At 42.4% G+C, this 24,407-nt stretch overlaps 1 protein-coding gene across 3 annotated transcripts in view; it reads right to left on the minus strand.

The window, feature by feature from the left end:
• The window catches only part of Znf148 (zinc finger protein 148), a 125,285-nt gene that overhangs the window by 14,811 nt on the left and 86,067 nt on the right, over positions 1-24,407 (minus strand). For all 3 annotated transcript variants that reach the window (XM_028886363.2, XM_028886364.2, XM_037209788.1), the window contains exons 6-7: positions 23,278-23,401; positions 21,986-22,069 (exon numbers count right to left, since the gene is read on the minus strand). In XM_028886363.2, the coding sequence (XP_028742196.1) occupies positions 21,986-22,069; positions 23,278-23,401 (208 nt within the window). The remainder of the gene's footprint in view (positions 1-21,985; positions 22,070-23,277; positions 23,402-24,407) is intronic.

Below are 24,407 nucleotides of genomic sequence, written 5' to 3' on the forward strand. Positions count from 1 at the left end.
AATAACAAGAACAACAACAACAATAATAATAAATTTAAAAAAAGAAAAAAGTAACTTCAAGTAACTTTAGTGGGAAGCAACTTTAAAACCTATTTTATAATATAGAATGCTTTTCCCTACCTAAAAGGTGGCAAGAATTAAAATTCGAAAAATATTGCTAGTTGATGGCAGTGGCACATGCCTTTAATCCTAGCACTTGGGAGACAGAGGCAGGCAGATCTCTGTGAGTTCAAGGTCATCTTAGTCTACAGAGCTAGTTCTAGGACAGCCAAGGCTACACAAAGAAACCTTGTCTCAAAAACAACAACAAAAAAACATTGTCAATGTTTTCCTAATAATAATAATTAGAGCCAGGCATAGCAGGACACACCTAGAGCATTCAGGAGGCTGAAGCTAGAGAACTAAGTTCAAGGACAGTATAGACTACAAGAGAAGACCTGGTCTGTAAGTAAATGAATACAGTCGCAAAGCTGTGAAAAGATCTATTTATAAAGCCTATATGTGTGGTCTAGTCCTAGACACTGAGAATACAGCTAATAAGAGAACTATTTTTCAGCTTTTAAAGATTAGAGTCTAGACTTTTCCTTTATGAACCCAACAACACTAGAAAAATAATTGCCTTAGTAAGAGAAAAAGCCCAAGAAAATCTATCCATAATTTCAAATAACCAAGAGTTGGTCTAGGTCAGTGGTTCTCAACTTTCCTAATGCTGTGACCCTTTAATACAATTCCTCATGTTGTGGTGACCCCCAACCATAAAATTATTTTGTTGCTACTTCAGAACTGTAATTTTGCTACTGTTATGAATTGTAGTGCAAATATCTGACATGCAGAACACCTGGTATGTGGACCCTGTGGGGGTCATGATCCACTGGTTGAGAACCAATGGTCTAGGCACTAATTATGAAAAACACAAAACAGGAAAACCCACTGTCCTTACTTAGATGCTAAGCGACACATGAATAACACACTGTTTTCCTCTGTCTTGTCTGTCCCTCCCTCCCTCCCTCCTCCCTCCCCACCCCTTCCTTCCCTCTTTTCCTCTCTCCCTCTCTCTCTCCCAAGATAGAGCCTTGCTAGATCATGCAGTCTGGCTTCAAACTCTCAGTCTCTGGGGTGCTGGGATTACAAGTGTGTGCCACCAAACCATGCTTTACACTTCATTTTTCTGTCAGCCAAGCTATACAGTAAGTATGTATATTGGTATAGGCCCCTGAGCCTATTAACACAAACTAACATCCCAATAGCAGCTAGCAGATCTAACTTAGGGCATATTATTAATTTATGGGAAATGCCATCTAAATGTGCCATTACTAAGAACTAGTAAAATGCCTGGTTTTGTTCTTATCACTATGTGCTTAACCAAAAAGAAATGATTACACAATTTCAAAACACACACACACACACACACACACACACACACACACACACACACACACACACACTGAATTCCTAACAGGAAATGACTCTCTGTCCCCAGACTGTTTTCCTTCTCTTCATGTAAGACTGTATACAGGCACCTGTCTTCTTGCTATTTCTCCTTATTAATTATATATAGTATCAAGGGATAAAGAGCCATCCTCAAAAGCAAACATTCATCACTAAATGTTCTTCCTATCAGGGCCTTAATTAGGGCTCTTAGACTTTCTGCTGACTCCCTGGCCCCTAATGTCTTATTATTTTGTTATAAAATAACAAAACAAAACTTGCTTGTCCATATTAACTGTACTTTCCACTGTGTATCTCCCCCCCCTCACACTCACACACACACACACACACACACACACACACACACACACACACACACACACACGTACATTTATGTCAGAGAAGTAGGAAACATCATCAACAGTAAACCTGGAGAAGGGTGGGAGACAGGGAGGGAGGAGGGAAGATGGCTAATGGCAACAGCAGGGCAGGATAACTGTGTTCTAAAGCAATTTATTGCCAATTCCTACTAGCGAGGATTTTGACCAAGATACTGTTTGAGGGAATGAATGTGTCGATTCCTCTGACCTGATAATGTTGGCATAATGTATGCTTTTCTATTACAATGTTCCCTATACACCTCTCAATCACAGGGCTTTGTTGTGCGATAGTCTGGCTATTCTGCAGTATTTAAGCTATTTACATTTAGGATACTTTCTCAGCTACTCTGGGTTAAACATTTGCTTGCTATTTGACCATTTGCTCTCTGTTCCTTTTGCTCCTCTCTACTGCGTTAGGGCAACTCAGACATAGTCTCAGCACCTCTAACCCACAATTTTGAAATCTGAAATGCTTCAAAATCCAAAACTTTCTGAGTGCCAAAACCAAACAAGTAAATTCCACACTTAACCTCCCTTTGTTACAATATCGTGCTGGCATATTAAAAGGTTTATCACATTACCTTTAGGCTATGTGTGTAATGGCAATGAATTTCATGTTTTACTTGGGCCCAACCCTAAGCTACTTTATGTAAAAGCAAGTATTACAAAACCTAAACCATTTCAATTTTAAATACTTTGGGTCCCAAGCATTTAGGGTAAAGGACACTCAAACTGTATCTCTTAAATTTTTTTTTTCTATCCTATTTGATTATACTGACTGTACCTTGTTTTATTATTCTTTCTTTCTTGTTTTGTTGTTGTTGTTTTGTTTGTTTGTTTTTTGAGACAGGCTCTATGTAGTCCTGGATGTCCTAGAACTTGCTCTGTAGACCAGGCTGGCCTCAAACTCACAGAGATCCACCTGCCTCTGCCTCCTGAGTGCTGGGATTAAAGGCATGCGCCACACCTCCCAGCTTCGTTTTATTATTCTTGCAGTGGCTATGTGAAAATAAACTATTTCATGCCAATACAAATTACCACCACTTCCATGGCAGCACTAGGGACTTAGAATATTACTTCCATTTCCTTGACTCTTTTCTTTTGCAACAGCTACACACTTCACTGCTTAAAACTAATTTGAGCCTAGAAGATGCTGTCATTCTGAAGAGCTTCTTGCTTCTCCTTAACCACATATTTAATGTCTATGCCACTCTTCTGCCTTTCCATGTTTTCTTTTTGTAAATCTATTACTGAATGTATGATGTAGGTGCATAAGGTGCACATGGATACCACAGTGTGCATGTGGAGGTCAGAGGAAACTTCAGGAAGTTGGTTCTCTTTGCACCGTGTAGAGTCAGGGTCTTTCTCGTTTCTGGGCTGGGCTGTATACTCCAGGCCAAGCTGGCCCGTGAAATTCGGGCACATCCCCTGCTTCACTGTACAAGTGATGGGATTACAGATGTGTGCCACCACACCTGGCCATTTTACACAGGGATGGCACTCGGAACATTAAGGCTGCTTTGCAAGAACTTTTACTGCTGAACCATGTTGCTAGCCTCACTTCCTTGTTTTCAAATGGGATTATTTTTCTTCCATCTAAGGAAATGCTTCTAGTTTCGTACAGTGTGGGACCACTGATAACAAACATATTTAGTTCCTGTCCATCTGAATACATTTTTACTCTACCCACACTTTTGATGGGCAATTCCTTGGGTACAGAATTCTATATTGATTTTCAACACTGTGAAGATGCCATATAATAGCTGATGACTTTATTATCTCTACTGAAAAGAAAATGAGCTGGTGATGTAGCTTAGTTAACAGAGGGATTGCCTAGCACACAGAAGGCAGTGGGTTTGATCCCCAATACCATAAACAGAGTGTGGCTGTGTGTGTTTGTAATCTCAGCACTAGGGAGGTAGACAGGAGGATCCGAAATTCCAGATTATTTTCAACTACAAAGAGAGTTTAAGACCAGGGTGGGATACACGAAAGTCTATCTAAAAACAAAAACGGGTGTCTACAGCCATAGGTTAGTGCTGCTCTCAGCCCCGGTCACAGACACTCCTGTTGGTGGTGACAAGACTTAATGTGACGACTCATGGACTGGTCGACGTGCTGACAGTGAGTGACTACTGAGTCCTTACCCTGAACAGGACACTATCACCCCTCCAAAGCCCAGCACACTGTAAGAACCTGAAGATACAGGCATCAGTGCTATGTGTGGCCTTCCTGACACAATATGGCTGTTGTATCCATTTATTCATGGTATCGGAGGCTACCGCTTCAGACTTCCACAAAACTGGGCCCATCGGCATTCAGTCATGGATGGGGAAGAGCTTGTGAGGTCCTCCCACGCTCTGAGGGCCTCTAGGCTCTTACCGGTTATGTGGGGGGGTCCGTTCCCCAGTGCTGCCGTCACTGCTAAGTTGTCCTTGCTCAAGGGACTGACCCTCCACCAGTGCTCATCGGTTTTTCCCTTCTCCATGCTATTTTCCTCTCAACGACTTCCAATTTGCTAATCCCTTTTATGGCCTCTACTCTTCCAATAAGCTTGCATGTTATGTCACTTATTATACTGTTCAATTCTAGAACTTCCATGTTCCTTATTCATAGGATGCAATTCTCTGGTAAAATTCATTTTTCATCTGTTTTCTAAAAAACACTAGTGACACCTTACATTTTTTAAAGTCTCCTGATAACCCTACAAAGAACAGATCTATTTCCAGGCTGTTTTTTCCTCCTATAATCTATAAGCTGCTATAATCTCTGATTGAGAAACATGGGCCAGGTATGGGGCACAGACCTGTCATCCCAAGGCACACCACAAATCCAATGCTATTCTTGGATATAGAGCAAATCCGAGACCAAGCTGGGGAGATGCCTGCTGCGTGGTGGTTGAGAAGTGACCCGAGGCTCGGGTATTTGAACACTTGGTCCCTAGTTGATGATGTTGTTTGGGGAGCTTATGAAACCTTTAGGAGGCATGGCTTTGCTGGAGAAGTACATCACTGGGGTGGGGTTTGAGAGTTTATAGGAGCGGTTCTCAACCTTCCTAACGCTGCAACCCTTTAATATAGTTCCTCATGTTGTGGTGACCCCCAACCATAAAATTATTTCGTTGTTATTTCATAACTGTAATTTTGCTATTGCTATGAATAGTAATTTAAATATCTGATATGTAGGATATCTGGCATGTGACCCCCCTCATGGGGGCTGTAACCCACAGGTTGAGAACCACTGGCCTAGGCACTTAAACATAAAAAATACAAAACAGACCAACCCACTGTCTTTACTCAGATGCTGAGCAACACATGAAAACAGCTATTGTAACATACTGTCTCTCTGTCTATCCGTCTCTCTCTCTCTCTCTCTCTCTCTCTCTCTCTCTCTCTCTCTCTCAGCTATTGTAACATACTGTCTCTCTGTCTATCCCTCTCTCTCTCTCTCTCACACACACACACACACACACACACACACACACACACACACACCCTTTCTCTCTCTTAAAAGATAGAGCCTTGCTATACCATGCAGTCTGGCCTCAAACTCTCAGTCTCTGGAGTGCTGGGATTACAAGTGTGTGCCACCAAACCATGCTTTACACTTCATTTTTCTGTCAGCCAAGCTATACAGTAAGTATGTATATGTATGTATAAGTACACACACACACATACACACACACTGGTATAGGCCCCTAAGCCTATTAACACTAAATAACTTCATAGCTATGATTTTGCTACTGTTAGGAATCGTAACGTAAACATCTGATGTGCAGACTATCTGGTAAGCCAACCCCAAGGGGTCCTGACCCACAGGTTGAGAACCTCTGGCTTACAGCCTCCACCCACTTGCAGTTCACGTTCTGCTTCCTCACTGGCTGCCTACTGCCATGCCTCCACTGCGATTACGGACTCTCCCTCTGGAACCATAAGCACAAATAAACTGTCTTCCATAAAATGCTTTTGGTCATGGTATTTCAACGCAGTGATAGAAAATAACCAGTGCACCTCCCCTCAAAAACAAAACAAAAAGACCACACAGCCCAGAGGGCTGGAACACCTACTGTGGCACCGACTGAAGAGGAGTCTTTCTTCTTCAAAGCACACGACAAAGAGCAGGCCAGCTTAAATCTAGAGTACATTACCACAAGTCCAAGACTATGGCTTTCAAAAAGCTTCATTCCTTCCTATTTCTATCCTCAATTTCTTTTTATACTTTCAGACATCCAAAGCTTACCATGGTTCATAAATGATCACTTGGCTGTATCAGTATTTACCTAGTTTAGGTTTTTTATTCATGTGCACATGCATGCACATGTGCATATACAAACACACAACTACTACAAACTGTAGTCAGTCAATTCTCTTCTTCAACCGTAGGCCAGGTATCAGCAAGTTCTTTTACACACTGAGCCTTGTACTAGACCCTCACTTGTTTTTATTCTCATTCTTAGAGTCTGTCTCCTCTATATCCTGCTCCCTTCCTCCCTCTTTTCCACTCTATAAAGTCTCTGGTCAGTGATAAGAAAGTCACTTTAGTCTGGCGGTGGTGGTGCATGCCTTTAATCCCAGTATTCAGGAGACAGAAGCAGGTGGATCTCTGGGAGTTCAAGGCCAGCCTGGGCTACAGAGTGAGTTCCAGGACAGCCAGGGCTATATAGAGAAACCCGGCGTGGGGGGTGGGGGTGGGGGTGGAGACAGAGACAGAGAGAGAGATTTTTACAGTTTTTCCCTTATTGTTCTCTTGCTTGTATATTAGTGGTTTCCAATTTTTAAACGTGTTTTCCGTGTGTGCATGTGTCTCTGCATGTGTACGAGCCTCTCATGATTTTTCACCCCCCCACCCCCTGTTTGTTTTATTTTCATTTGCCTATTTGTTTAAAAGAGAAGGGGAAAAGGTCAGGCACGACGGCACACACCTTTAATCCCAGCACAGGGGAGGCAGAGACAGGCAGATAGATCCCTGTCAGTTCGAGGCCAGCCTGGTCTACATGAAGATCTCGTCTCAAAGGGAGGGTGGGGAGCTGAATAGCTGGTGAGGGAAGGGAAGACTGGAGAAATGGAGGAGGGAAAACCATGATCAAAGTACTCTATATGAAAAAAAATCAATAAAAAGAAACTTGTCTTAATGATTTACAACAGAGTATTTGGAAACAAAGAGCTCAACGGTATTAAAACAGTACACCTAAAACTTTATAGAACTATTCCTAACAGGAGCTAGGGTTCATGATTTTTATTGACTTTCAGTTTAGTCAACATGAATGCAGGTCTTTAACTGAGATTACAATGTAATTTCACGTATAATGTGGTAGCTGCACTTTAGCTATAAGCATAGCATGAATCTTTCTATACAATCATAAGTATAAAATATTATAGTCATAGTCGAAATATTTTGATGACAGTTTTCAATTTGATTTGATTTTTCCTAATTATCTATTCCTACATTGTTTTAGATGGAGTCTTGCACTGTGGCTCTGACATGCAGGCTATGCTGACTCAAACTCCTGAATGCTGAGATTTCAGAAGTGTGTGCGCCACCATGGCTGGTCAAGTTAAATTCTCTGTAATGCTTGAGTTGGATTTCAAAAAAAAAAAAAAAAAAGTTTAACTAGACTTCTAGAAAAATATATGCCATGTAAATATAAGTGTATCATATACTATATATAAAATAATAAAATGAGCTTTTAAATGAACAGCACAGTGAAAGATGGGGGTGCTCTCCAGTTCTTGTGTGTCCACAGCATACTGTCTCCTGCCCGCTTTACAGGGCCGGGTTTCTGGCCTGGCTCTAGCCCATTAACGCAAAAGCCTACGCTGGTGGTTTTGCCAAGTCAAGACAAAGGCTAGCACAGGCCTGGCACTGGGCTGTTGACTGGCTGCTAGAGATCCTGATACATTCTGCCAAGAGCTCACGGGATTTCAACACTAAGGCCATGACTGTGAGGTGGACTACCCAAAGAAGAGGCAGGCCCATCTGTCACCAGCCAGGGCAGAGAGAGCAGAAGGTGAGTTACAGCCTCTCTGGAGTAGAGCACTTTGCAGAAGCTGTTGTTAGCGGCAGAGCCCAGGCAGTGTTGGCAATAGTCTTTATGGCCACAAGTGAGCCACTGGGGAAGACAGGTACCACACTTGGACGCTAGTACACTAGGCGGTAACCCTTCAAAGGCTCAGCACACAGTCAGGGGTGGTGGGGTGACTAAACCAGAGTTATTCACCTAAATTATTGGGTTTTGAACTAGGTAATAAAACTTGGGCTCCAAACTTTTTTCTTACATGTTCAAATTGTAATAAAAAGAAAAACAAAATCTAGTATCTGTCAGTTTTAGACTTACATTTCTACATATTTCAGAAAATATATTAATGTAAACTCATTATCCTATTTTTTATATCATAGTAAGAAATACAAAGTTAATGGTAAACAATATTAATTGTTACATTATCCAGGAAAAGATTGAATGAAGTCTTTTCCATCAATCCATAGCAGAAAAGGCACTAATGATATAACTGATAATCTCAAAACTGGACAGTAAGAAAATAATCCAATTTTCTTTAATGAGTCAGAGAATTGAACATGTCACTCTCACTACGTCAATGCAGGTAAAAACACAAAGAATATTCAACCTTTTAGGTCCTTAGGAAAATGCAAATGAAGAGCATTGGCTGCTCTTATATAGAACCTGAGTTTAATTCTCAGAACTTAACCCACACGGTGGCTCCCAACTCTTTGTAACTCTACTCTCAAGGAATCCAATGCTCTGTTCTGGCCTCCAATAGAACCAGGTATGTACCACATGATCCACAGACATACTTGCAAGCAAAACACCCATACACATAAAATCAAACAAAATTTATTTTTAAATTAAAATTAAAATACCACAATAATACAAAGTGTAAACCAAATGTCCATTTGCTGTACAGACCAGTTATTCCACTACAAAATATTTTTCAAAAATCAAACACATGTTCACCAAAAAACTATATGCAAATTTTCTAAATATTTATTTTATTTGTTTAATTCGCATGAATGTTTGCTTACATGTTTACCTATGTAACTATGTGCCTACTTGGTACCCACGGAAGTCAGAAGGGGGTATCAGATCTCCGGAAACTGCAATTAGAGATGGTTTTAAGTCACCATATGGGTGCTGGGAATCTAAGCCTGGCCCCTCTGCAAGAGCAACAAGTGCTGCTAACCATTGAGCCATCTCTCTAGCCTCTGTACGAAATTTTCCAGTTGGAAACAACTCTAAATAAGGCTCAACAAGTGCTTACATCCATAAAACGGAAAGCAACAAGAAGGAAGGAATTACTGATTTATCAAAAACACGAAAGACTCCCAAATTTACTATGCTGAGAGAAACCAGATTTAGGGCTACACATCATACATTTTCATTTAAATAATATTCTGGAAGAGGCAAAACCATAGAGACAGAAAATGTACCATCATCAAGTATGACAGAAGAACTTGCCAGAACTTCATCAATCTGCAGCGTGTTTATACAAAGATGTACAAAGACAGACAACGGGCACTAAGAGTGGTAATACTGTTTGCTATGTAAATCTTGTTAGGTCTGAGCTCAACATACATTCTCCCCTAAAATTAAAATAGCTCTCTATTGGCTGGATGGTGGTGGTGCACATCTTTCATGCCAGTACTTGGGAGGCAGAGGCAGGCAGACCTCTGAGTTCAAGGCCAGCCTGGTCTACAGAGCAAGTTCCAGAACAGCCAGGGATACACAAGAGACCCTGTCTCAAAAATCCAATTAAATAAATAATAAATAAAAAAGCTATTTATAATAATAATAATAATAATAATAAAAAAATAAGCTACTTCTATCCATATCTACACACATCACTGAAAAGCCTCAGATGATTTGTAAAATACAATAAACGTTCCCAAACTCTTCTTCCTCATTTCTGCTTATTCCACTCACTACTTCTTAGATGTCAACCATCCTCTGCCCTCCACAGAACCTGGACCTGGTGATTCGATCTCCTTTCACCACTCTGATTTTGCAAACCTTTACTATCTTTACCTACTCTCAATTGCCATCATTCAAAGGAAGGTTATTAGCTCATCTTCCACTAAAAAGTTCCAACATGTGGATGAGTACATGTAGTGTTAGGAATTTATCTCAATGTTTGGATAATCCAATCTTTTGCATTACATAGGAACTAGGCAATCAATCAAAAGTGAGAAGGAGACCGGAAGGCTGGTGTTTGCTAGAAAGGAGAAAGTCTGCAAGCATGCTGAAGAGAAAAAAGCTGATGACATCCCTTTAAGAGGACTATGTACAGCCAGGCAAGGGGGCGCAGTCTTTAACCTCACACCTGGAGGCAGAGGCAGGCGATCTCTATTGAGTTTGAGGCCAATCTAAGTAACAGCGAGTCCCATGACAGACAGAGCTAGATAGTAAGACCCTGTCTCAAAACATAAAATAAAATTAAATAAAAGTTTCAGTGTGTTAAAACAAACCACATTATAAATCTGGCTTTGAGAGGTCACACACTTGTCCCAGCTCCCCAGCTCTGCCGTGTGCCACGCAGTGAAGAAGGAGACACAAGACATCAAGTAGGCATAGCTCTGTTCACTACAGTAACAGATGGTGGGATGGTCCACTGAGTCAACGACAGGCCCATTCCAGATGAGTGAACTACAGAAACCATTCACAGCCGGTATTCAGAACCCGTTGTTAGCTGATCCTCACTCACGGGGCTAGCAGGATGGCTGAGTGGGCACAGAGACTTGCTGCCAAGCCTGACAAAGCTAAATTTGAAACTCACGATGGAAAGAACCAACTCATGGAACTTGCCTGTGACCTCCACACATGAGCTGTAGCAAACACATACCACTCTTGTCCTCTTACAAAATAAGTCAAATTGTAAAAACAAAATACTGGTAGAGTAAGTTGACTCTAATTTGGCATAGCCTTTTTATTCCAAGTCAAAGAACCAGAAACACACAATTATATTGAACTAAAATTCAAATCCAGCCAAGTAAGTACTATGAACAAGAGAGGTGGTGTCAGGGAGAGACCAAGAAGGTAGCTCTTGGTAGTAGAGTGCATGCCTAGGACACACAAGGTCATGAGTTCAATCCCTAGGACGCTAGCCACACAAAACAAAGTCTTATAAAGACAAGAACTGGCTGTTCTTCCAGAGGACCCACCCAGGTTCAACTCACAGCACCCCCATGTGGGCTCACAACCATCTATAACTCTAGTTGCAGGTAATCTGATGCCCTCTTTTGGCCTCCTCAGTCACCAGGCCTGCAAGTGGTGAAAAGATTTCCATGCAGGCAAAACCACCAATATACATACAAAATAATAATTAAAAACCTTTTTAAAGGACAATGGACATGGATATAAGCCAGGGAGTAGTTCTGACAGAGGACAGGCCATTTGTGTTAATTTTGAATAACGAACCCAGTTTCTGGTCAGTTGGGGCTGAAGAGTCAGAAGAGAGCAGCATCCCTGAAGTGAACCTGTGTCTCGCTGTGACAGTGGATGCTGCTCAGCTGGAGTCAGCTGTGAGCAGTAAGACAGCAGCAGCAGCACTGCAGCCAAGTCTTCTGGGAAGGACTCCTTGGGGCTGAACAGAGAAGCTGTGGTCCAGATGGGACCAGAGCAGAGTATAACGTGCATTCTGGTTCTAGCAGCATGAAAGCCACAGCACCGAAGGGTCATGGAGAAGCTGAGGCTTGGCACCATGAGGCACTGTCAGAAGAAACACTAAGAGGTCACTGGAGAAGGTGCAGCCTCGGCTGCTCTGAGATCCCTGGATGCTGGAAATGCCAGAACCATGGGATAACCAACCGCAGCAGGAGCAGGGCGGGGTGCAGCTGGCCTGAGCCTACCCAACAAGCTATGTGTGCTGAAGATGGCAGAGCTGCAGAGGAGGGACAACTCAGTCTATCTGGGGTCTAGAAGACCATGAGCAAGTCCCAAATGTCAGGCACTATTTACATTGCTGGATGCTGATTTTGCTTTGATCTGAATTTAACTGTGTTCTTCCCTCCTGGAATAAGAAAATATATTACTTATTTTGGATTTTTTAATTTTAAAAGGTATCTTTGACTTTTAAATCATTGGAATTTTTAAGACAATGAGACTTTTTAAAAAGCACTTCATTGCCAGGTGGTGGTGGCACACACCTTTAATCCTGACACTCAGGAGGCAGAGCCAGGAGGATCTCTGTGAGTTTGAGGCCAGCCTGGTCTACAGAGCGAGATCCAGGGCAGGCACCAAAACTACACAGAGAAACCCTGTCTCAAACAAACAAACAAATGTACTTGATATTATGATATTATTATGAGACCTTGAGTACAAGAAAGGAAACATTATAGTTTAAAGTGATGTTTGTAGTCAAAATCGACAAAGTCGACTGTCACAGAACTCTCAACATGACACACCTAAGACAAGGGAACCTCAGCTGAGCGACTGTCTCCATCAGATGGGCTTGTGGGCACATCTGCAGGCATCTTATTCACCCTAATTTATGCAGAAGACCCAGGCCACTGTGCGGGGTTCACTGCTGGACAGCGAGGAAGCCAAGGGGAGCAAGCTAGCAGGCACTGCTCTTCCTCCTCAGTCTCGGCTTCAGTTCCTGGCTGGCGTTCGTGCCTTGGCTTCCCGTGATGAGGGACTGTAATCTGTACACTGACGAAGCCCTTTTCCTACCCGAGCGGCTTTTGGTCAGTGTTTTATCACAGCAACAAAGTCAATGAGAAAAGAGGCAGAATCACTGAATTGTAGGTCCTAGTGGAGAAAAGGCCTCTGAAAAGCCAAGTACTAACAGTGTGAGCAAACGTGATGAGGACAGGTGCCTGCCAGGAGACAGACATCATGGACAGGGTAGTTTAGTACCCATCAGTGTAAGGGGGACCATGAGTACAATCACATAAACGACGGGAGCCTGGTGTGGTGGTGCACACCTTAATACCCAACATTTATGAGGCAGAAGCAGGTGGATCTCTTCAGTTCAAAAGCCAGCCTTGTCTACATAGTTTCAGGACAGCTGGAGGTACACAATGAGATGCTGTCCCAATAAAATGATATGAATGAATGAATGAATGAATGAATGAATGAATGAAAGAGGCACATCAACAAAGTAGAGGGCTAAGAACTAAGAGAGTAAGGGGAGACCTGAGACAGCACTTTTTTTTTTCCTATAAAGACTAGAGAGTAAATAGATTAGATTTGGTGATCCAAGGAGTAATCAAAACTACTGTATGCATATTGTCAAAGGTGAGGACCTGAATTCAAGTCCTAAAATCCACATGGTGGAAGGAGAGAATCCACTCCCGGGGGCTGCCCCCTAAACCTCCATGGTATACCCACGCATGCATAAATAAATTAGAGGTTAAAAAAAAAAATTCCCACTAAAACTTGTCACTTCCCAAACATCACTGCTATATAGTAGGAAAAGTCAGGATCATAGTCAGTGACAGCTAAGTCACTAGAGCTAATAAATGTCATTGCTGATATTCCCACTTAAAGTGTTCCACAAGGCAGTACCCACAGATAACACAATGAAAAGCCCAACTTTAAATGGCTTCTCCTGCCCAAGCTTTGTATTAGTCCAAACACTTTTCTCTGCTCCATGTAGATATTTCCCATGGTCAAGGATAACAAAACTTGATAGACTCACTTCAGGTTAAACCAAAATGTTTCCACAACTTTTTGAAAATAGTCTTAAAAGAAAAAAGCCTTAATGAGATTTAACTCAATATGACAATTGTTCGCTTAAAGTATGTGACTGTATTTAAAAATATTCTTGCCTATGTTCCAGAGAGGCTGAGTCTTCAGTCACTGCAGCTTAGCACTGACTCCTTATAGAAAGACCACCAGCAACCCTGGCAGTGTAAGACAGTGTTGGTCTTTGCCTCCAGGTTCTGATCACAGCTCCCTAAGTCCTTATATCTTCCTGAGTGGTTGGAACTATTCAGTATCTTTTGTCCCAGTATCGGTCTTTGCCCCCAATTCCTGACAGAGTGCCTGAGATCCTTTCAATTTCCTCAGTGATGGGTGTGGGAAGTGTCTTCTGTTCCGGAAGCAGACAGAGCTCTTAAATCCCTGGGAATTTCCTGGGCTAGAGAAGCCTCTTTTGTTTTATTGAGTTGTCTCTTGGTAGCACCCTGGACAGCTTCAAGGTGAGGCTGTTCATCAAAAAGATCAGGCCTTAATTAGCCTTCAATTTTCATCATACTTTCCCCAACCTCTCCTTAAAAGCCCCTACATGCATAACACTCGGCTCAACACACCAAGCAGAGTGTGCACTCCAACTCTGGATCCTTCCAGACTCACCCCGTATCTTTCTGTTCATCCATATCCTTTACAGCAAAGTGGTAAATACAAGTAAAAGGCTGTTCTGAGTTCTATGAATTATAGCACTGAAGTAGGGGTCATGGGAGCCTTCAGCTGACAACAGGTCACAAGTACAGGCAACAGGACTTAAAACTACAGCTGAAGAGAGGGTAGTTTTGTTCAGGCCCTTTTGTGGGATTGGATTCTAGCTCAAGTACTGTCAGAGTTGCCTTCAATTGTAGGGCACAAACGGAGTCCTAGGAGTCAGAAAACTGGCTGTTGGAGTATGGGTGTGAGGAACGCTGGCACTGACCCCAGGATCCCACTTCGGCCACACAAACCCTGTACCACCACTGAGCTGTGCCCGCAGCCCCCCCCACACTGGTGTCTGAGGCATCACTAGGCACAAACAGATGACAGTAACTGGTGTCACTCACTGACTTATCAGGAGCTAAGGAAAACCATTAAACTTTTGCTGTTTTCATTACCAGTGCAGGGGACCACGGTCAGGCCTTGCTCTCTGCTCTCAATGCTGGATTTCAAAAAAAAAAAAAAAAGTTTGCTGTCATAGGTAGGTGGGGGTTTGGAAATCTCAGCCCTCGTATGTTTAGACTTCAATTCCTATCCAGATCTGCTCTTCCTTTAAATGCCGCTCGAATCCATCTCATTCACCTATGAACAAGACTCTAGTCAAAAGGGATGAGAGTGAGACGTTCTCCAAAAACTAAACACAAGGGCAAAACAAACAACATTTTCAAAAACTCCAATGATGACATTAAAGCAGTTTTAGAAAATAATAGAAACTTGACAGAGATACTATGTAAAGATTGTCAAAGAATCCAGAACAGCCGGGTGGTGGCAGCGCACGCCTTTAATCCCAGCACTCGGGAGGCAGAGCCAGGCAGATCTCTGTGAGTTCCAGGCCAGCCTGGGCTACAGAGAGAGATCCAGGACAGGCTCCAAAGCTACACAGAGAAACCCTGTCTTGAAAAACCAAAAAAAAAAATAAAATAAAAAATAAAAATAAAAATAAAAAAAAGAATCCAGAACAGTAGGAATAACCTCACAAGAACTTACATTTACTCAGGGATTCTACACTCTCTTCTTTACCATGATCATGTACAAATCAGACAATGCATTTTGGGGGTCAAAAAATTCAAATAAAATACATGAATTTTAAGGCTAAGTGTTATGAAAAACTTCATTGACAAACAGGAAGTCTCTGTCACCCAATCTAAACACCTGCAAACCCACATAGGTCACGAATGCTGATGACCTACTTAACCCAGTCTCTGACACAGTAAAACATCACCTTTGAGACAGGCGACTTCAAATACAGACATCTGAGAGGTCTCCAAATGTCTGAGCTGAAGAGGGAGAAGCGCTCATTGTATTCGACATCGTGGTTTCTAAAGCTGCTGTTGTCACAAGTTACTACTACAAAACAAGTGCTATTTATTAAATTTGAGAAATATGCACAGCTTTTTTTTCTGAAAATGAGGGCTTCCAATACTATCCAAATGTGGCAAAGATCTAAGCTCCCAGAAAAATCACTTCCCTTTCCTGTTTTGCCGTAATAAACTATGGTTTCTAAGTCTTGTCTAATTTTCAAACTGAGGTAATACTATACCTCTGAGGTTTAACAATGTTGTCTTATTGTTTTGAAAGAAATATTTCTGCATGTCTAAAGATAAATGTGGTTAATTCATTTCCAATTATCTGAATAAATTATAAAAAATCTTAAATTATAATCTCGTATTAGTTACAAATAATAAAATACTCCAATAGTGTCATAATTTCACTGTTCTTTTAAACACAGCAGTTCAATGCTCCATGCTTTATAACACACACAGAAGAAATCCAATACTCGTTAACTTGACATCAAGATTAGCTAAAAGAATTCTAAAATCAATCTTTCTTATCTTCTCATCCTCCTCTACCCACTCCTCCTGCTTAGTCAGAATGATCATTTACACCCTCTCCATCCTTCCTGCCTCCGTCCACTCCATCCTGGATACAATCTGCTCCACAGACTTCATTTTAGGCAAGCACACCCAATTACCCATAGGCTAAGGCCAGATGTAGGCCTGCCAGTGTTCTTGGATGAACAAAATAAAAGCCTCTATTGTTAGAAGCAAAAGTTGCCAATTCAAATTTTCCTTTGAACTTGACGTACCCTTTCAATAGCAACTGGTTAACAGCATGAACTCAGAAGAGCTGGTTGATGTCATTAACCAGCTGCATATATTAGAGCAAATGTTTTAAAACTTAAGTTTCCTTATTTGTCAAACAGGAACACGCTTTGCTGCCGAGGACTGCTATGAGGATGAGATGATGTCCCCAGTACAGTAATCGGGGGCTACTGCGCTGTTCCTTTTCCTATCCTCATAAAACCAGCTATGCTGGCACGTGTTTCCAAGAGCAGGACTCTGCAGGTGGAGGCAGGAGGATCGGACTTTCAAAGTCATCCTTGGCAGTCTAGGCTCCACGAGACACTTGTATGGGATGGGGTTCGGTGGTGTGCATGTACAGTGCAGGCAGGTGAGCAGCCTGGCCTGCCAGGCGCACTATCAGAAGAGTGAGCACAGCCCAGGCTAAGTGACAGGCTCTGAGCCACTCCCTCTGCTGGCGCGCCTTGCCTCTCTCAAGCACTGGTGGGTTTGCTGCTGCTGTTCTGTCTGTTCTTGTTACAGGGTCTCACACAGCCCAGCTACTTCACATGGCTGTTAATGTGTCAAAGTCAAGAAGAGGATCAACGTGTTTTCCAATGCTTAATATTTCTGTTTGTTTTGTTTATAAAACAGGAACTTCAGACTGGCCTTGAATTCACTGTAGAGTTAAGGATGGCTTTGAATTCCTGATTCTGACCCCACCTCCCAAGGGTTGGGATCCGAGGTGTGTCATCACATCTACTTACTATATTCATAAAGAAAATATATGTGCATAAAGAAAAATATTGGGAGAGTGGATCACATACACCCCAGCATATGCGTGGGTGAGAGGACAACCTGTGGGAATCGGTTTTCTCTTCCCACTATGTAGGTTCCAGGGACAAAACGGCGTGAGGCTTGGCAGTAAGCGCCTTAGCCGCTCAAGCCACCTCACCTGCCCTGAAATAAATTTTTAGGAGATAAGAAACCTACTCAATAAAGATAATTATCAATAATTTGGCTTTTTTTTTTTCAAAAATTTTGTAATTTGGAAGGGGGTATTTATATCAACTTCCCTATAAATAGGAATGGCTTCATGCAATTTTTGCTGAAATAAATTGTCGCCACTATAAAAAGCAGCCATAGTTTGTTAAAACTGAGTATCAGAAGAGGTATTCTGTGGCTTACTAAAGAATTCAGTCGGAGCAGAGCAGAATCTTTGTGAGTCGAGATGGCTAATGACTCCAGAAGCGCAAAGTACAAGAGAAACCTGTTGAAAAAAAAAAAAAAAAAAGAAATTCAGGAAATTATTAAAAACTGTTACTTAAGAGTCCTACCCCTCAATCCTTCCTTCCCCACAGTGAACAACAGACTGGCACTGTCTTAGAGAAGACCACAGCCAGTCATACACTTTTCTATCTTGATCTATGTATCTTCGTGAAATGCAAAGGAAAAGCAGCTGCTCAGAAGTAAACCCACCAGGGACAGGGCAGTGGGAGTGTCGTAGAAGCATATATCCAAGCAGGAGTTCTGGAATCACTGTCTTCATCCTCAGCCTCAGACACTTACCTCCTTGCTCAGACTCCCAAAACATACACAAAGTAAAGGACCTGTAATATTCCTACAGAGAAATACATCTCTGAGAAGTGCTGAAAATGGCAGTCCCAAGCGGACTCACATCATGAGTTTTCAGGGCTATAGTCCAGAAGGACCAAAATTTCTGGGATTAGCTTCTAGATGACAAAGTATTTTCCCCTAAGACAGTGCTGAACAGACAAGCCCACTATTAGGAATAGGCTTAAGTGATAATCAGTCCAGGGCAGGTTAAAATGTTTGAAATAGAAAAGCCAAAGCTAGCTATATTCTTGGCTTTTAAGAGTTTCAGATAATATTGTATTGTTTGTAAAAATCAGCCAAGCCAGTAATGATTTTATTTATGTTGCCAATGGAACAGAGAATGGGGTGGGCGGTGAGGGAACAGGAGGAAACCGTATCATGAGGTCTACCAGGATGCAAAAGCCTGTAAGGAAGATGGGAGTCTTTAAAAACGGACACCTTTAGTCCCAGCACTCTGGAGGCAGAGGCAGGAGGATCTGAGTTCAAGTCCAGCCGGGTCTACAAAGGACAAAGTGAGTTCCAGGACAGCCAGGGCTACACAGAGAAACCCTGTCTCCAAAAACAAATAACAACTGACTGCTCATTCACTGCACAACCTCACATCAGCTGACCTTGGGTAACTCATTTCTCGTTCAAGAACTGAAAAGTAGGTAAGTATATGTCGTAGTTTTGTAAACTTGACACAAACCTAAACATAACTGGTAAGAGGGAATCTCACTTGAGGAACTGCCTCCATTAGATTGGCCTGTGGGCGTCTGTAGGCATTTCCTCCGTTGCTGACTGAGACTGAAGGATCTCGCCCACTGTGAGCAGTGCCATCCTTGGGCAGGTCGGTGTGGGCTGTATAAGAAAGGTAGCTGAACAAGGCAGAGGAAGCAAGCCAGGAAACGTCATTTCTTTGTGGTGTCTGCATTGGTCCCTGACTCTGGGTTCCTGCCTTAGTTACTGGCCTACCCTCCCTCAATGATGGCCTATAGTCTGTCACGTTAAATAAATCTCTTCCTCCCCAAGTTACTTTTGGTCATGGTGTTTATCACAGCCACAGAAAGCAAAGCAGAACAACAGAGCAGAGACTATTTTTCTTATGTGTTCCAAAATAGGTAATTTGATTTCAAGATAAAAATATTTTCCTGTCTTTAAAAACAATCTACAAGGCCAGGCAGTGGTGGTGCACACCTTTAATCCCAGCACTTGGGAGGCAGAGGCAGGCGGATCTCTGTGAGTTCAAGGCCAGCCTGGTCTACAGAGTGAGCTCCAAGACAGGCACCAAAGCTACAGAAAGAAACCCTATCTCGAAAAACAAAATCTACGCAAGGAATGGAAAACTAACTAAAGAAGGAAAGTTGATCCGCTTTCATTAGTTCTGGTGTGAAATGTGATGGGGCACAAGGGAAGGACAATGGGACAAAGGAGAGTCTTTCTTCAGGAGAAACTCGTGGAGCTGGAGAGATGGCTCAGGGGGTAGAAGTGTGTGCCGTGTGAGCCTGAGGTCCTGAGTTCAGACGACCCAAACCCACATAGAAAGCCAGATGCAGCAGTGCACACCTGGAATCCCTGTCCTCGAACTGCGAGATGGGAGGTGGAAACCACAGCCTGGGATACAAAGCACAATGGCAGAAACAAGAAAGATCCGCCTAAAAACAAGATGGAAGGCAAGAAAGCAATGTCTAGGTATGTACTACAGCACACATGTATACATGTGAGCACACACACAGGAGACAGACAGACAGACTTTCTCTGAGAAGGAATCCTAATGACTCAGCCTTGCTGTGACTCCTCTGGAGTCTTTATGTTCTTCTAAGCTGTTGTTTTTTAAGATGACGACTCTGCCCTTTGCTTTCCATTCCTTTTAGATGTTACTAAACACACAGAGAAGCTAAATCATAACTGGCTGAGTGACAGGAAGAAAAATTCAAAAAGCCAAAAGCTGTATTTCTATTTCCTGTCTCATTTTGCTTAATGATTGCATCCTGGTCTCCCGTGACAGAGCCTGAGCTGGAGTCTGGGCAACATCATCCACCAGACTGTAGAAAGTGAGGGAAGTCCTCGGTCTCTCTCCACTTCCCAACACCTTCCGACCGACAAAACGAGGCCAGTAACACCTCCTGCCTTTCAAAACTCCTGCGAGGACTAAATGTGCCTGGTATTTAGTAATTTCTCAATCAACTCCTCATCATCCTCAAACCCCAAATGCTCCCACAGCCTCGCACAGGTGTCTTCAATCAGCAAATGGGACTTGTTTTACCAGCCAATGTACCACACTTTGGAAGGACTGGAGAAGAGAGTCTCAATGAGGGATTGTCTAGATCAGGTTGGTCTGCGAGCCTGTCTGTGGGCATTTTCTTAATTACACTGACTGCTGCCATAAGACCCAGCCTAAAAGTGAGGAGCACCATTCCTCAGTTTGCTCCTAGAGGGGAGAGTGCTGAACCAGCATGCATGCACTCATTCTCTGCTGCTTTGTCTTGCCTGTGACAGGCTGCAGCCTGCAACTGTGACCTAGGATAAACGCTTTCCCTACATTGTTCTCTCAGGAATGAGACTAGGACAGAGCTGCTACAAGACTGTGATCAGGGCGTTATGATTCACAGAGTGAGCATGACAGACTGACCTAAGGATGAGCAGTAGTTCTCATTTTTCAGATCCCGTTTACCCACCCATTCACACACACAGATTTTAACTTAGCCCCAGCAGCTTTTGAGGCTTTCCCTGAGTAGTTCTTCTCAAGAAACCTACAACACTTAATCACATCATGCTTATTTACATCTCTTTTCTCCAAAACAAAAGAAAACAGAAGACCTTTCCATACAGTCTGTGTACTCTTAGTACCTGAAAAACATTGGAAGATCAATCACCAGTTGAATGAATAAACCATCAAAATCTAATAAACACATGAAAATGTCTATTTTCACCTTTTATGTGATGGTTTTATAATTACATTGAAATTTCAACTTAACTATCTAGTTACATAAAATCCGCCCATTTTTTCTTCCACTGTATATAAGAAAGTGATAAATGTTCACTTAGTGATATACAAAATGGTATGTGAAAGAGCAGAACACTGATCCAGGCATGGCGGCTCATGCTGATAATACGAGCACTCAGGAGGCTGAGGACAGACTTGAGTTCCAGGCCATCTTAGATACAGAGCAAGAGCCTGTCTCACAAGGAGAGCAACTGCAGACGGACCTGCCGCACAGCTGGCACTGGGCCGCAGAGCAGCCCCCGTCAGGCCTCTCTCTGATGGCAGCAAAGACCAGGGAGTTACCGACAACAAAGGCTTTTCTACAGAGTGCCCAGGGACCCCACTTCACCAACGCTGCACCTACTATGAAACTACATGGAAATAACAGCAGGGCAGGGCCTCGACTGAGTAGTAATACAGAGAACTAGAGAGAATTTAATATTTTCAGTGTTAGTGCCTTTTCATCATCGTTCTCAATTCCACTGAAATACAAAACCCCAAAAACTCTACAGATGTACCAACTTTGCGCACACTCTCTCTCTCACACACAGTCTCTCTCTCACACAGTCTCTCTCTCTCTCTCTCTCTCTCTCTCTCTCCCCCCCCCCAAACACTGTAAATCATAACTCAATTTCAAAGAACTTCTAAAACTTGGTTTTACTTCCATTAAAAAAAATAAAAAACACACTTGCTTTAAAATGTTATCATATACACTAAAAAGTGATCTTCCGAAACACTCGTCTGTAAATCATTACCCCCACGGAGCAGCCACCAGCAGTTAGTTGTCTCTCTCACTACAGTAGCCACAGAAAGGAGAGACATGGAGGAGGGTACTACCGCTCTAGTGTTTAGGCCACAAGCTCATCAGTGTGAGTGATCGTTTTACTTAGCTCTTCAGGAAAGTTTCCTCCTCCTACATAATTCAGGTTATTGTGGAACTATTCAAAGTAATTCACCGGGACAGGACACTGCAGCTCTACTGAGGGAGAGGAAAGGACAGCCGAGACTGGTGGTTCTAAGCCAGCAGGACGACTAGAGCGGTCAAGACGTGCACCTTCTAAGACACCTGCCCTCCCTCCACCTGCCGAGCCGCTGGCCGCCCGCCCACCGAGGAGCTTAGGGAGGACGCAGCACTCACCGGTATGGATCTTCTCGTGTCTCTGGAGCAGGTACTTCTGAATGAAACGCATGTCACATTGACTACATTGAAACGGTTTTTCGCCTTAAAATAATTTGACATCCATGCATTAGTTAATGAATAAAACAACATTTTAAGTCACTATTTCTGAGGCTATATAGTCTTAGAAGCCCCAATTTTGGAAAATTCTAAAACTCCTTATGATTTTAAAAAACATTTTCATTAACAGTTCTACTTTCCCTCAAAAATTTCCTCCAGGATTTACAATCTCATATTTTCACAATCACACACAGAAAAAATTCAATTGACATCCTTCTAATGAAAAGAGAAAGACACAATAAAGCACTCTCCAGGCCACCAGCATGTCCTGTATCTCCTCTTCCTTATCTGAAGGCATGCCCACCCTGTTCTGTGGCTGACCATCCCTCCTTGCCCTTTTACCTATCTTCTTCTGAGTTCAGAACTGTATAAACACCCTGAAGAAAACCCCTCCTTGGAAACACTCCCTCCCTCTCTGCTGGAGCGCTCTTCATTCCAGAATGCTGGGGTCTGCTCCACTGGGAAGCCTGGCTTCATGCTGCAAGGCTCCTTGACACCTTCCTCTCCCTGCCGGCGGCACCTTCAGGAGCTGCCTCCAGCCTCCAATGCCTCCACCACTGTGGCTAGACCCTTAGAGAGATGACCTCCTGGGTGTTGCTCCACAGACTCCCTGCCAGCTCCAGCCTCTGAGGGCCTGGCACTTCCTCAGCCTCTCCTTGCATCCTCTCTCCTTTGGCTTCTGGCCATGACCACATTTTCCTAGTTCATCAACTCTCGCTCCTTACTCCCTCTCCTCTACCCTCCAGCCCCAAGGCATCTAACATTTCTAGCTTGCTTTTCCAAAGTGTGAAATCACTCTTTAGTTCTATTTTCAACAATTTCACGATTCTGAACTTCTACTTTTGTTAGCTATCATTTCTAGTACCTGATTTCCAAACATTGCCTGCACTGTCATACACCTAGCACAGAAAGATGAATGGGACAGGTTCTTAATACATTCTTAAGCAGTTTTGCTAGTTAAAAAAGAGTGCTTTAAGCCAAGTAAGTACCCAATTAAAATTATTAAATGTATATATCCATGCTAATTGTCTTCTCATTTAAAGTCTTTCTTGGTTTCCTCCTGACAGTCTGGCTACAAACTCTGATCGACAATGCCAAGTTAGTTCCAGTCTTAAGACTAGATGACATTTATACGAAGATGAAAAGAACAATGATAATAATCTTAGCGGCCACAAGCCGTTTTTAGTCAATACCTGTATGAATGAAGACATGTCTCTGTAAGTGATAGTTGGTTCTAAAGGCAGCATTGCAGTGCTCACAAACGTGAGATTTAGGGGTTTTCAAACCAAGTGATCCATCCTCATTTATTGTAAGGATCTAGTTTAAAAAAGGCAAAAACAAAAGAAAGCTTTTAAAATGTAAATAAATACTGTTTTAAAAGGACAATAGAAGCAATGGTCAGTGGAGCTTGTAAACTGTTCAGAAATAATCTGGAAAGACTATTAGAATAGTGGTACCTCTAATGCAGGAGAGTGTGGCTTACTTAGAGTAGGTAAAACCAGACTAAAAACCAGGGGGCACCCTGCCACCTCCTTGTCATGCTGATGGTCCCAGACGGGGCAGCTAGAGTGAGCAGTTTGATTTTCCACTTCAAATTCTCATGTGTGCAAGGAGAAAAAGTCAGGCATCAATTAATCACTGAGAACAGCTAAAGTTCAGAAAACCAATACAACTTAATTTTAGGTGATTGTAAACAGAGAAATTCTATCTACTTGAATGGAATAAACACCAGGATTTGTTCAATACAAAAAGGTTCAGAACCCACTGTATAATTTTTTTGATACAGTGCTCACTTCGGCAGCACATATACTAAAAATTTTTTGACACAAAAGGACAGTATCTAGAGAGATAATAGTGTCTAGCCATATATATATAGTGTCCAAGTGCATATGAATGTTTATTTGTAAATGTTTAATAACTACTTCTAAAGTATTTATACCTTGACTGTGAGGGATAATGAACTGAGCAGATAAAATAATGGATAACTGTACAAACTTAAAACATTTTTGAGTCAGGTTAGAGTTTACCTGTTATTATTTTCTTATTTTTTTAAAAAAGAGAAAATTAAGTTTCCCAGTACGGTGTCTTGTCTAGCATCTCTAAGGTACTGTAGAACCAGACTGTTGAACATGTCTGAAAATACTTGTCAGATAATTCAGAGTGGGAAGACAGGAGAAAAGAAACCAATTTGACTACCCTGGGTATCTTGCAATTAAGAATACTCTGAGTCTGGTCTGGACAATTACCAGTGAAAGCTGACCTTCTGCCTCACGAATGCTACCTTATCAACAACTTACTCAGCACGTAGCATTGTCCTGCCTCC

Source organism: Peromyscus leucopus, chromosome 12 (genome assembly GCF_004664715.2).
Source record: "Peromyscus leucopus breed LL Stock chromosome 12, UCI_PerLeu_2.1, whole genome shotgun sequence".
Taxonomy (NCBI): domain Eukaryota; kingdom Metazoa; phylum Chordata; class Mammalia; order Rodentia; family Cricetidae; genus Peromyscus; species Peromyscus leucopus.